The 13398-nt window shown below is 40.3% G+C and overlaps 1 protein-coding gene across 2 annotated transcripts in view; it reads right to left on the bottom strand.

Annotated features, from left to right (window-relative positions):
* Positions 1-13398, bottom strand: part of TTC27 (tetratricopeptide repeat domain 27) — a 221063-nt gene that overhangs the window by 98769 nt on the left and 108896 nt on the right. For both annotated transcript variants that reach the window (XM_090045604.1, XM_090045594.1), the window contains exon 10: positions 2822-2935. In XM_090045604.1, coding sequence (XP_089901730.1) covers positions 2822-2935 — 114 coding nt within the window. The remainder of the gene's footprint in view (positions 1-2821; positions 2936-13398) is intronic.

Raw genomic sequence — 13398 nt, 5'->3', positions numbered from 1 at the left:
TCAAGTGAAGATACTGGCTAAGAGGTGTAGCTAACAAAGTTGCAAACAGAATTATGAAAAAAAGAGTCTTACAAGAAGACTAAGGCTCCAATGGCTGTATATGTATCCAGTGTAACCATACAGATTAGAACACACAAGCTAATATCAAACCACCACAGTATAACCATCAGTATACAATTGGTACATTCCTTTGGTTAACTGTGGATCAGGATGTCTTTGGCCTCCCTGATTAAACTATCTGAGTAATCTTCCAGTAGCACCTGCATGCACATGTTGGAGTATATTAATGAGTATAAATACATTTGATTTCATTTAAAAAAAAATCATAAGGAAAAAAACCACAGCATGATGGTGAAGTGTGCTCATTTCACATATCCATCAGGGACTGCAAGAAGTTACAAATCTTGCAAGTGTTTTAAAACTTTGTCATTTTATTTCCCTTTTCCCCTTCCTTTTCTTCTTCAATTCTCCTGGACTACCTGAACTCCTGCTTCTCCCTAGTTCTATTACCAGAGCTTTGGATGTATTTTCAGTAGTAGTCTGTGTTTCAACAACTTCTTCCAATTTGCTTTCCATAATTAATTCCCTATTTGTTTTTACACAGTAAAAAAGTGGCTGGAGGTCCAAGAACTGCTGTGGAAATGGCAGTCTGGCTATTTGTGGGGAGAGCCATATGTCACAAGCTACCACCTTTCTCCTCCAGCTACTCCCTGCTTTCTCTCTCGCTCCTTTTACCTTTACTGTTCCCTTCCCCAGGTTGCAACCCCCTAGCTTTCTCTCAACTTAGGGAAGCATGACAGAAGGAGTTGATGGTCTTGCGCAGCACCATTAAAAATAACAAACAGAAGTGCACACATGGCCCAGAAATACATTTTGATTGGCAATGAAGATCCCAACTCAGACTCTAATATACATCACCCTGGTCAACAATGAACACATTCAAATGGAAAGTAAGAAGACTGTTTTAGCTCTTGACTGCTGCTTCCTGTTTATATTAAAGTGATTGAAATACTGGCTTGAAAAGTGCAAAGATCCTGAAGATTTTTAAAACTTTGAACATCTGATTAAGAAATACTGATCTGACAGTTTCCTAACATTTTATTTCCTAATAATTAAAAATTAAAACATTAAAAGGGCATCATCAAATGAGTTCTATCTTAACATTTAATCATTCTTGAAATTCAAATTAAATATAAGGTTGTTCAAGTTATCAGGTTAACCTTAAAGAATCACTCATTATACAACTTTTCTTTATCTATTTGGGGAAGCAGCTGTTGGTGTTTAGCTGTCATCTAAAGCAAGTTGGTATATCAATATGAATGCATAATTCTATCCCAATGTTTGGTATAGAGACATCTAAAATTAGAGGCATCAAAAGCACTCTGCTCCCCAGGCCAAATGTGGACTGCTGGGATCCTAGTGGACCAGATCAAGACATGGCAGTGGGACAAGTGGCGAGACTTACCACAGAAGTTAATGCAGCTATGACTCACCCACGTTGCTGACATGTCTCACCAAGTAGCTCCATTCCCTGGACTTTGGCAGTAAGCCGTGTCCCTGCCCAGCTCACCCCCTAATTCCTAGCCTCTTTACCAGCCCCGCAAAACACACCACCAGGCTCCCTGAGCCAGATCCATCCCACACATCATAAGCTGAACACTCCTGACGTAAATCATATTCATGTTAAAGTTCATTTTAAAATCATAGCTCTAATGCTAATTCTGTGGTCAATGCCTCAAATTTTCAAGTTTGGTGTTAGTCAATTTTCCACCTTCCTGCCCACCATAAAATAACATTAAAAATTCCCTCATACCATATAATGGTCAGAAACGCATAATAAACCAAACTTCCTGTATTTGTAAACATCAGTTCCTCACAACTTCTTCATCAGGCCATCTTTTACACATTCTGTTGAAATGGATTTTGGCAGTATGTCAGGTGTATAATTGCTTAAATAAATGCCATACTCACTTTAGCTGCTATGGCTTTATCAGTGTAGGATGTGACAGGTCTCAATGTCACTTGGATAGTGTTAAAGAACTCCGGAAATCCTTTGCAACCTTATTTGCTACGATATGATGGTGGATACCAATATAAACCTCTAAATGAATAAAGTACATATTTCGGACAACTCAAATTGACAATTGCCTTCAAACAGTACATTTTTTCCAGAGTTTTAGAAACCTCACCTCCCTGACCTGTATCTACTGGATCCTCCAAACAACTCAGTGCTCTGCTTAGTAGGAATTCAAAACTGATCAGGTGTTAAAAACCAATTTACTCCTTGGAGACTCAAAAACCCCCCATTTAACTAATAAAACTGATGTGAAATACCAGTGTTTCAAAATATACCTCCTAACCCATGAAATGTTACATAGCAGAAGAGTTCCATCCGTTAGTGTCCCAGACTTACAGCAAAATGGCAGTAATTAAGAGGCACATGTCACAGTGGGAAGGTTAAAACTGTGACCAGTCATACAAATGGCTCTTTACCCCATATTCCAGCACTATAATTACAGTATTTACAAGCTCCAATTCTTGTAGATGTATTTTATTTTTGTTCGTATTTCTTCAAATGAAATTGGTAAAAAAATTGCATTGGGAAGTATTACACTATGATATTTGAATAGTTCTATAAAGAAAAAGACAAGGAACCAGATTTTAGTTACAAACTTTTCAAAAAAATAATTTTAGGAAGCACTTTAACTTAAAAAAAAAATCGAATAAAAAAAATACCATTTTTTCTCTCAAAGTGAGCAGCCATCTAAATGTGTAAGGGAGCATAACTAAGGACTGGAAACAGTACATGCAGAAGTCCTACCTGAGTCTGCCTCATCGCCCGTTCCACTCGACGAGTACTTCCTTTCTCAAGCTTTGTCCGGAGAAGCAAGGCAGAAGTCTGAATGGCCCAGAACTTAGGTTGAGAAAGTAAACACTGGGGAGGAAAAAAGGTTTACAGTTATTTATCATTAGTGTGTTGATTTTAAATGCCATGGGGGAAAAGTGACACATTTGATGGTAGTTCCTAGCCCTTTACTTATTCGTGGTTTAGTGCAGTGGTCTCCAAAGTGGGGTGTGTGCACAAGATGATCCATTGGGGTGCAGGAAAAAAATATTAGTACTTCTATTTATATTTATATAAATATACATATATTGGGGGTGCGTGCTCAAAATTTTTTTTGCTGATAGGGGTGCGCGATCAAAAAAGATTGGAGACCACTGGTTTAGTGGATCAGCCCAAAGTATAATCCATTCTATAATTCAAACCTATTGTCATGGCTTCTACTTGCAAATTCAAGACAATACAAATAGTACTGGTCCAATGTTTTCTTTAAAAGGCTATTACTATGATCCTCTCATCTCCAAGTAATATGGAAGGGCAGATGAGTAGGACTTGGAATATAACTTACAGCAGATGAACAAGGAAATCATAAAAGATACTGAGTAAAATAAATGAGAATGAATACCAAGAGGTATAATTTAATTATACAGTGACTCTAATGCAAGCAAAAAAAATGTTTTCCTGGTGTCATGGTGTGAACAAAGCTGTGCCTAGAAGTAACTGGTAGCTGCCATGAATCTCTTACGTGCCTTTCCAATGCTTATGGCAGGAAAAGAAATGAAGAGAAACAAATTAGTGTACACAGTGCAGGTAAGACAGGGTGGTAACTGAAGCCAGGGTAGGTTCGATGTCGCAACTGAAAGTGTGACTGATGGCACTGTGTGCACTTTCTGCTGTGGATCTATGTCTAGCCATAAGGTATTTTACCTTTATCTGCTGGCCCTCCATCTAGTAAACCATGTCTTTGTAACCTCTAAGCTGAATTACTGGAGCCACACTAGAAAAGAACCACAAAGCATAAGATTTAATAGTGTCCTGCCTCTGAAGGCTGCTACTAGGCCTCATGCTCTCCATTAGTTCAGCAGCCCCACCCTTGTTGCAATCTGAGAGGTTAGTCCGGATCAGTAAAGCTCTAAATGGTCTGAAGTCTAGTTATGAGGGCTCAGTTTTTTCTGTCATGGGAGTTACAATCTTTCACCTTACTCTGGTGGTTCTTAGGGCTGCACACTCCATTGCAGGTGGCAATCAGGCATTCCCAAAGGAGGGTGCACTTTTCTGGAACTCAGTTCCTCCAGTGGCTCATTCAAGCCAGATGTTAAATAAACTTCAGGGACTGTTTAGCTAAGCACTTGAATTATGTTTATTTTAGTTTAACAGGAGTGACATTTTTGTAAGGAAGGTTTCCCCTGGCTCCCCTGGTTTACTTCCATTTGACCTATTGTTTGATTTACGCTATATGATGTATATTTTGTACTATATGATGTTTTAGTGCAAGATGGATAGTGTAAATGAACTCTTGAAATCCTCTGCAACCCTATTTACTATGATATGGTGGTGGATACAAATATAAACCTCTAAATGAATAAAGTACGTATTTGAGACAACTCAAACTCAAAGTCCTAAATTCAAGGTTCCACAACAAAACTAAAAAACAAAACAAGTTAGCAATTAAATAATTCAAAGGACAATTAATTTCAGACACTGAAATTTGGAAGATTATGCTCTTCATTGCATATTTTTAACAGTAATTTTTAGACAGAAATTAAATACAACCATCTGTTGCTGTTGATCAAATATTAATGTGGTAGGAGCAGGAATACTTATGACTTGGCTTATGCCTAGATTACAATTTTTGGAATAGACGAGGGGTCAGTAACCTAGGGCCCATGAGTCCTTTTGATCTGGCCCATGCCATGGGGCCTTGGTGTAACTGGGCAGCAGGGGACTTTGGCAACAGTCACTTTCTCCATGCCAATGCAAAGAAAAGTGGTAGCAGGAGGCAAGCGTTTGCCACCAGCACAGGGAAAGAACTTGTTGCTGCTGCTCCTTTTCCTTGCACCAGCACACAGAAAGCACCCCATGCCAGTACAGAGAAAAGCAACAACAGCAGGTACTTTCCCTGTGCTGGCAGCTGGCATCTGTCTGCAGCTGTTACTTTTCCTTGCACCTGCACAGGGAGTGTTCCTTGTACTGGCATTGGTGTTTCCCCTGTGCCAGCATGGGGGAAAAGCAGTGGCAACAAGTGTTTTCCCCATGGTGGCAGCATGGAAAATCAGAACTGGTGGCTGAGTCCTCACATCCACCTACTGGCCTACCTATGACCTAAAGTGAGTCAACCTGGCCCACAACCTTAAAAAGGCTGCTGACCACTGGTATAGACACATGTAACAACTGCATCGGTGTCAAGAGATTCTGATATAAGATCTCTGCACTTGTACCTGTTAAGTCTGCATGGTTCTCTAGCAATATAAATGCAGCGAAAGCAGTGCAATTTTAGTCCTGAATGAAACTGTGTTGAAGTTTTAGCATTTTAGCTAACTTGAGCCACTAAAGGAACATGCAACTACATTGTAACAACTGTGGTAGCCCCTCCTCTCCTTTTACAGCAATTAAGTTACATTTGTCCATAGCTAGGGACCTACTTAACTTATCACGAAAGGAAGCCTTTTGCATGGCTTGCTTATGGCATGAAAGGCCAATTTCACAGGCATTTCCCAGCAGCTCTGCCTCTCGCTGCAGTTTGGTGGAGAGGCCCCACCACTGCCGCAGATAAGTAGTCTCAAGCATGTGAAAATGGCTGCAGGGATCGCTGCATTGTCTAAATGTCATGATAAGGGTTGGGAGATTCTAAAACAGTGCATTATAGAATAATATGCTGGGGGTGGGGGGAGTTTGGGTTGATTGTGTGGGAAATCATGGCTGATGGAATATTTCCTGAAAACTGCAAACGCCACCATTTTTCACAATTTCTGTGAAAACCACAAACCCGCAAATTAAGCAGGTCCCTACCCACAGCCTTCATGCCTTAATAAATTTTTGATAAGCAGCAAACTAAGAGCTCAGATACCCAAGCAGCAGCAGAGGGGAAAAGCTGTAATTGACAGAACTGTTTCCATTGCTAAGGTGGGCTGGGGTGGCACAGGAACTAAGATGCACAGTTGATAGCCCAGAGGTCAAAAGTTTGAGACCACAGCATAAGTGCTCATGGCGCAGCCTGTCAGATTCCAATGAATCTGTGAATTCTGCTAAGTACCTTGTCACAACGACAAGAAAAAAAAAACCTGCTGTAGTATTTGTACATTAGCGTATTACTTTTCCCCAGTCTTGCTCAACTGTGCTGGTTGGCATGTGGGATGCTGGTGGAACAAAGGTTGCTGCCACACAACAGAGGGAAGGAGTAGTAGGCAACTGTTGGATCCTCTGGATCACGGTGTACGTGTAAGAGGTCTAGTTGGGTGCCTGATGAATCCGCTGAGTCCTGCAACCGTCGCACCAAGACCTTTGCCACATATGCCTAGGCAAAAGTATGGAGGAGTGGAGGCAGCCCTAGACCTATCATCCCCCTTTATACCAGTGAGGTTGAATCCACAGGCCAGACTGAGTCCAGATGTTCAGTACCTCGATGGCTGTAGCTTCTGCCAGAGAGCAACAGATAAGAACTGCTGCTGACTGCCTAACACTAAGTGAGGACATGTTTCTGCCAGGGTAGTGTCCCTTAGCCTTTCTCCAACCAAACAGTACCCACAAGGCAGTGGGTTGAGGCACCCTATCTTTACCTTACTCTGGAGGTTGCAACATCATGGTGTTTTATCAGCGCTACCTTCCCACCAGAAGCCCCACCATGTTAACACCAAGCACTCCAGTCAGATGCAGTTTACAGTCATACCCAGAACTAGAAGGAAGGAGTAACAACTCTCTAAAATCTGCCTTCCTGCACTCCCCAACTATCAATCCAGGTAGTGCATACAGAGGGAATGTGAGGGTTCCTTAGTAACTAATGAGTCAGCAAGTTAAAGCCCTTTCCTTAATCCAAATCCTCATTTTTGAAGTTACACATAGGCAAAATATCAGGTATACCTATAAAACAGTTACAGCTGAGACAACAGGAATTTCTCCAATAGCTTTCTTAATGCAAACAAATGGTACACAAGCAGGAAACTACTGCTTTTACAGCACCTTAACAAAAATGTGAAAACAGGTGTTCCTTTCAGTTAGACTCATCTGTAATTGTATTAGTACTCAGCTCAGTCTCATGCCAACACTCCCAAATGCACATATTTTCTCGTTGTTAAACCATGATGTTTAAATCAGTACAAAAAATGAGAAATGATTTAAGATAACTGTTTATACTCAAGGGCCTTAACAAACAGCTTCAAAACAAATAATAATAAGTATTATGCAGTCCTAAAATTACCAACCAATTGCCATTTGGTACTAAAATTACCAATATTCTGCATATTCCAGAAAATAATGGTTCTAGTCAGTCTATGAAGTCCTAAGATTTTATACTTTCCCCGGTGGCCCAAACCAGACATTATTAATACACAGGACTACACTGTAAAACAGTACATCTGGAAACAATAAACATTAAATGAAGGTTGATAAAATCTTGCATAAGGTACTTTACAATTTGCTGGGCTGTTCTACTTAAGGCAATTAAGAAAACTAATGAATAAAATAATTTCAGAGAAAAGTCTCCTCACTGAACAGTTTCTCAAAGATTCTTTTGCCCATTTTAGAAATTTAAAACAATGTCACAACAATAAAACAAGGAAAAAGAAAAGGAGTTATGTAACTTACTCTGTACAAAATGGAACACTTTTATTTAATTGTTTCAACTCTCCAACCCACAAGAAACTTTTATTTTTGCATCACTATCATTGTTTAAAAAACATGGACAGTAAATAAGACGCTTCTTTTGTTGGCACTGAAAAAATCTAATTGTCTTACTGTATTATGTTGCCGTCTATACCAGTGGAGGGCAGTATTTTTAGCAGGTATGCCGCAAACTAAGTCCATGACCTTGCAGAATGTCACTCAGATCCCCTTCCCTTGCCCAATCTGCTGTTTTGTTTTCTACTCCTTGCCTGAACTGCTGCTTTGCTTCCTGCTCCCTGTCCTTTCTGCTGCTGTGCTGCTTGCCCCTTCCACCCTGATCTGTCACGTGCCACACAGAGACACCATCCATGCCACAGGCTGGCCATCCCTGAATCTACATTAATCAGTAATGATAGTGATTTCTTTCTGGGGCTAGTACAAGCATAGTGATGGAAGTGATAGAACAGTGGTCTTAGGGAATGGACACAGTGTGACACAAGCAATTTTTCACTCAGGGTAGTAGTTTTCATCTCTCCCCCATTAATGAACTCTAAAATTCCTGTTCTGTCCCATATAAACACCAAGTTCTCCTGTCTTGGGGAACGTCATCCCCCTGAGCATGCAGGAGGTGCTCAGCCTCACACCTTCTCTTTCGCACAATGGAAGCTCTGGCTTCTTGTTGCTGCTTAACTACAAGAAATGCTTGCACCTATCCTAGAGATCTTCAAAAAGAAACCGGATGCACACCTTGCTGGGGTTATATGCCCCCAGCAGTCTTTCCTGCCCACAGCAGGGGGGCTGGACTTAATGATCTCACAAGGTCCCTTCCAGCCCTAAACTTCTGTGAATCTATGAAACACAGAGCTGCTGACAGGTGGTGGGGGGAAACCCCAGCACATTACTGGAAGAGGACTTGTGTCAGTTTGACCTGGTTCCCCAGCATCCGTGTAGCTCGTGCATTTCAGCATGGCTTTTTGGTACTTTTATCTAATATCTGATTGAATCAGCTATTAGATAAGAACACCAGGAAGTCCTGCTGAAGCACACAAGCCATATGGATAATGCAGGCCTGGTCAAACTAATGCAATTTCTCTTCTAGGCATGTGCTGCACTCAGAACGCGGGCACACCAAGCTGAAAGTAAAGCACTGTTTTTCAGATCCCCCACCTCTAGAAGCAGTCAGAAGCTCCAGGCTCTCTGCTCCTCCTTATTCTTCCCTTCAAAAAAAAAAATGCAGCTTCAGTCTTCTCTCCTACTATAGTGATACCTGGTCAATTTGCTCTTCCCTTTTCCTCTTTTACAAAACACAAGTCATGTGAGCCCTGGAAGAACAGGAGAGCTTGGGACTCTGCTCCTTTGTTCTGTCACTCCCCTCCCAGAAAGGGGAGAACTATGAACTCCCTGTTCCCTCTCAGGCTATTCACCCAAGCAACATTTTTACTTGAAAGGGTTTCCAGAGCTCTGTCACATTAAATCACCACACATCAAACATTTTTAAAGAAGCCCAAACACTATAAAGCAAAAAGCGGCATACCCCATTGCTGACGAATCATAAAATTGCTTTTCTAATGTGTCCAGGTATTTTATACTGAAACACTATATCAGTACAAACAAAGGCAAAGTGACAACTTTTGTAACATGTTCCATTTGTGCTTGAGAGGGTTTTCCTTTTATTTGTAAAAGAAATCAAGTCATATCATGACATCTTGTACAAAGCATATACTGTGTAAGAAAGTCAATCAAGTTAGTTAACAAGACCTGTGAGATATTGTAGGACTGGCCTCAAGTGAAAAGAATTCTTGTTTCTTCCAGCTGGATAGCAAACACACCTGTTATTTTACCTCTGGTGTCTGAGTCATTCTTTTAAAGCTACTGTAGAGTTGGTTAATTTGTTTCCAATCATCTGGGGAAGGATCCTTCTACATTTTCAAGACAAAAAAAATTACTTGGAATATGATCCTGAGGAACAGAGAGGGGAAATTACTAGGAGATTAGGGAAACCTTGATTTGGTCTTTAAGGGACTCTTTTTGAGGGCTGTCACTTCAAAAATTAAGTTTGATGAAAGAAAGAATTTACAAAACCTGACAGATAGCTTTCCTTTAAATATCTTTCTTACTTGCTTGTTTACATTATAATATTTTCACACACTTTTTAGAACCCAAACACAGAAGTGATAATGTAGAAAGCAAATAAACTGGAAATTAAAATGAAAGATTTAAAGACTAACACAAAACAGCCTGCGCTAATTGCAAATAAGATTAAAGACATTTAATGTTAATCTAAAGCAAGGTGCTTAACCTCTGGCCTGCAGGCCAGATCTGGCTCATGGAGCCATGTCATCTGGGGTCTGGAAATTTGGCAGTGGGGGAACAGTGGCAGTGTTAAATGTTATTCCTCTGCTGCCAAATTTCCAGACCCAGGGGGAGGCCTGTGGGCTGGATAATGTGGCCATCTATGCCAGCTCATGGGTTCAGGCTGGTGCATGCCAGATGTGGCACGCAGCTGGATCTGGCATACAGAGTTTGGTCTGCCTAAAGACCAACCCCATAAGTCAACCCAGCATGGTATCTAGCCCATGGACTGACCCCTACAGCACTCATTGGCTATGAGGCCAGAAAGCTGGGTACCAGTACTATTTACAGTATTATTAATATTTTTTTAATAAAATTTAGTCCAGTACCATGAACAATTATGCAAATAGATAATTCTACATGGGCAAATAGTCTCTGTTAAGTTCAATGAAATGAACTTACATGTTGTTACTAAAGCTTATTTTTTCAAGATCCAAACTGTGCAGCTTAAAACGAAAGCATCCTTTAAGGACCCTAAAGGCTCCTGAAGCCTCAAGCACAAATCCTCTGCTTGGAAAAACACTGATGGGTTTAACTTAAATTTAGAAGTAAGTTCCAATGCTGCTTAGTTTTGAAAGTGTATTTTTAAAGACAAACTCACCTAGAACTTAATGTTTAAGGAATATTTACTCTATTTCCTTTATAAAAGCAACAAAGAAATCAAAAACAATAAACCTTGAGCCGTAGGCCACTTAAAGCGAGAGGCAATCAGTTGCCTTGGCCAGTATTATTATGGGCCTGATTCAGAAGTACATTGAAGTAAATAAAAATACTTAATGTCAACCTTTATCTTCACCTCAGGATATATGGCCATCTTCCATATGTTACAGGCAGGACCCCATGCACCTTGGAGACACAGACCTGCAACTGGACTCAATATTCTATCAGAATCTAGTTTTAGAGAGCAAAGGACATGTTTCAGTTTGCTCATATAAGCCTGTGTTGCTAGGGAGATGCAATGTTATATTCTAAATTAATTGGAGTATCCTAAAATATCCTGTGTTTGTGTCCAGGTATAAAATATTGATGTAGTCCAGCTGGGAGATGAATAACTGAGGCCACATCACTGACAGGATGCAACTGCCTAGACAGCCAGAGCTGATAAAAAAACATTACTCACAGATGCTGTTGTGATTTTTTAGTGTTAGTGAAGAACAAACTGATAATCTGGGATATGAGCTAACAACAGCCAAAAGGAACTGTACCAGACAATGGATGCAAACTCCTCAAAGCACTTTTCTCTGATGATCACCATAACCTCAGTCTTGCTAGGGGTCAGTGGGTGCGTACATGAGATGCTACTGCGTGGTAGCACTGCATGGCAAAAACTGTGCTGAGACGCTACTGCACAGTAGTATTAGGCTACTATGCAGCAACACCACTTAAAAGGTGTTTACTGACACTATTGATGTAAAAATCACGGTTCGTTTCTTTGGAGGCTCAATGATCCTTTAGGCACACATTGTTGGTAATACAAAAGGTATATATTTGCAAATAGGGTCAGAGAGAGAAGACAAAAGACCACCCTCTCTGCCCGCAAGGAACACTTCTCAGCAGGCTTTTATCCCCTCTCTCCTGAGCACGTGTACAGAAGCAGGAACTCTTACAACTCATTTCCGGTTCATACAAACATATATGAAATGACGTCACGTCATACATCGCATGTGCATTATAATTAACTACTTAAGTATGCGGGGCGGATAGGCTTATATGTATTAGCTAATTGCGCTTGCTCAGAAAGTACTTTAGGTTACAAGAAGTTCAAACCCAAGGACAAGATGGCAATTACTCTTATCTAGCCTGAGAAATGTAGGGGGCATGAAAGGAAGTGTGATTTAGTGTAACAAAGAGATAGTAAATTTGCAGAACAAAGAGAGAGTGATACCTTAATACAAAGAGCCCTTAGTAGCTTTTTTTTTTTCAATCTCCCTCCCCGCTTCTTCCACCAGGGAGACATGGAGAGCTGGCAGCTGTGCTGTTCTAACAACACTATTGATAATGCATTTTTAATAATATTTCTAACACTATTGTGCAGTAACTCCGGTTACTGCATATGTATTTAGTACTTGGCTGATACAAGTACTAAATACATGTGCAGTAACCACTGCACAGTAGTCTCGTGTAGACATGCCCAGCATCAGCTATCTACAAGCTGGTCTCATCCATGCACTAGCATCTTACTTATGGTAGTATACTTGTGTTTGGTAAAGAATAGGAGAACTGTGTAACATTTACATAATGCTGACACTTGAATCCATAATATGTTACCCGCTCCCCTTGCAGATGCAAATATAGATGCTGAATCAGGCTACAGCTTTATCACAAGCAGCAAGAGGGAATAAAGCAGAACTTTTTGCTTGTCATTCTGATTTTGTGATTTGCTGACACTGATGCAGTTTTCATTTCAGAAGATTATAGTGAAATGCAAGCTCTGCTATTGTTAATCTTAAGAAGAGCTGTCTGTTCAAAAGATAACTTTTAAGTACTCTAAAATACACCTGTTTACTTAGATAATCCTGAAATCTGTTGCATTTCATGGAGCTGCTAGGTTCAAATTTGGGGTCATTCCGAGATCATAGGATTCCCAAGATACAGTTTCCTAAAACATCATTTAACAAAGTCAACAGGTTCTTATAAATTATTTTTCCACTCTGCTCAATACCAGTGAGGCCTCAATGGAGTATCTCCAGTTACACTTTAAGAAAAATGTAGACAAGCTGGAATGAGTCCAGAGGAGAGCAACAAGAATGATAATAGGTTTGCAAAACATGACCCATGAGGAAAGGTTGAAGGAATTGGACTTGTTTAGTCTAGAAAAGAGAAGAATATGAGGTGACATGATAACAGTTTTGTAAACCTTCTAAGAGGTTTCTGAAGAGGATGGTGAACAATTGCTCTCTATGGTTATACGGGAAAGAACACGAAACCATATTAATTTGCAGTAAAGATTTAGATGAGATCTTAGAAAAAACAGCCTAGTTATGAAGGTGGCTAAGTATTAAAATGGGAGGTTGTTGTTGAATCCTGCTTAATGGAGAATTTTAAGAATAAGCTAGACAAAACTGTTAGGGATTCTCTGGGTATATCTGATCCTGCCTCAATGCAAGAGATGGACAAGATGTGCTCTTGAGGTCCTTTCCAGCTTTCCATTACTACTATTATATGATTTTTCTGTGCAAACCTAAGGCTCAAACAACATCTCTAACTGCCCTCCAAATAATCTCAACTGCTTCACACTTCTCTCAGCTAGTGCACAGCAGCCACTGTCCCTTCAAGGATGCACAATGGAAAATGGTGGAGGAAGCATTTGGTTTTAAATAGAACATGCACAAACACATTGAAGAGAGAAATGTTCATGTGTGGCAAAAGTAGGTAATGGTGTTTGC

The sequence above is a fragment of the Crocodylus siamensis genome, chromosome 1 (genome assembly GCF_052110815.1).
Source record: "Crocodylus siamensis isolate JL-2025a chromosome 1, ASM5211081v1, whole genome shotgun sequence".
NCBI classification, from domain to species: domain Eukaryota; kingdom Metazoa; phylum Chordata; order Crocodylia; family Crocodylidae; genus Crocodylus; species Crocodylus siamensis.
Note: the sequence above shows the minus strand (reverse complement) of the source record. Positions and strands in the feature narration are given on the sequence as shown.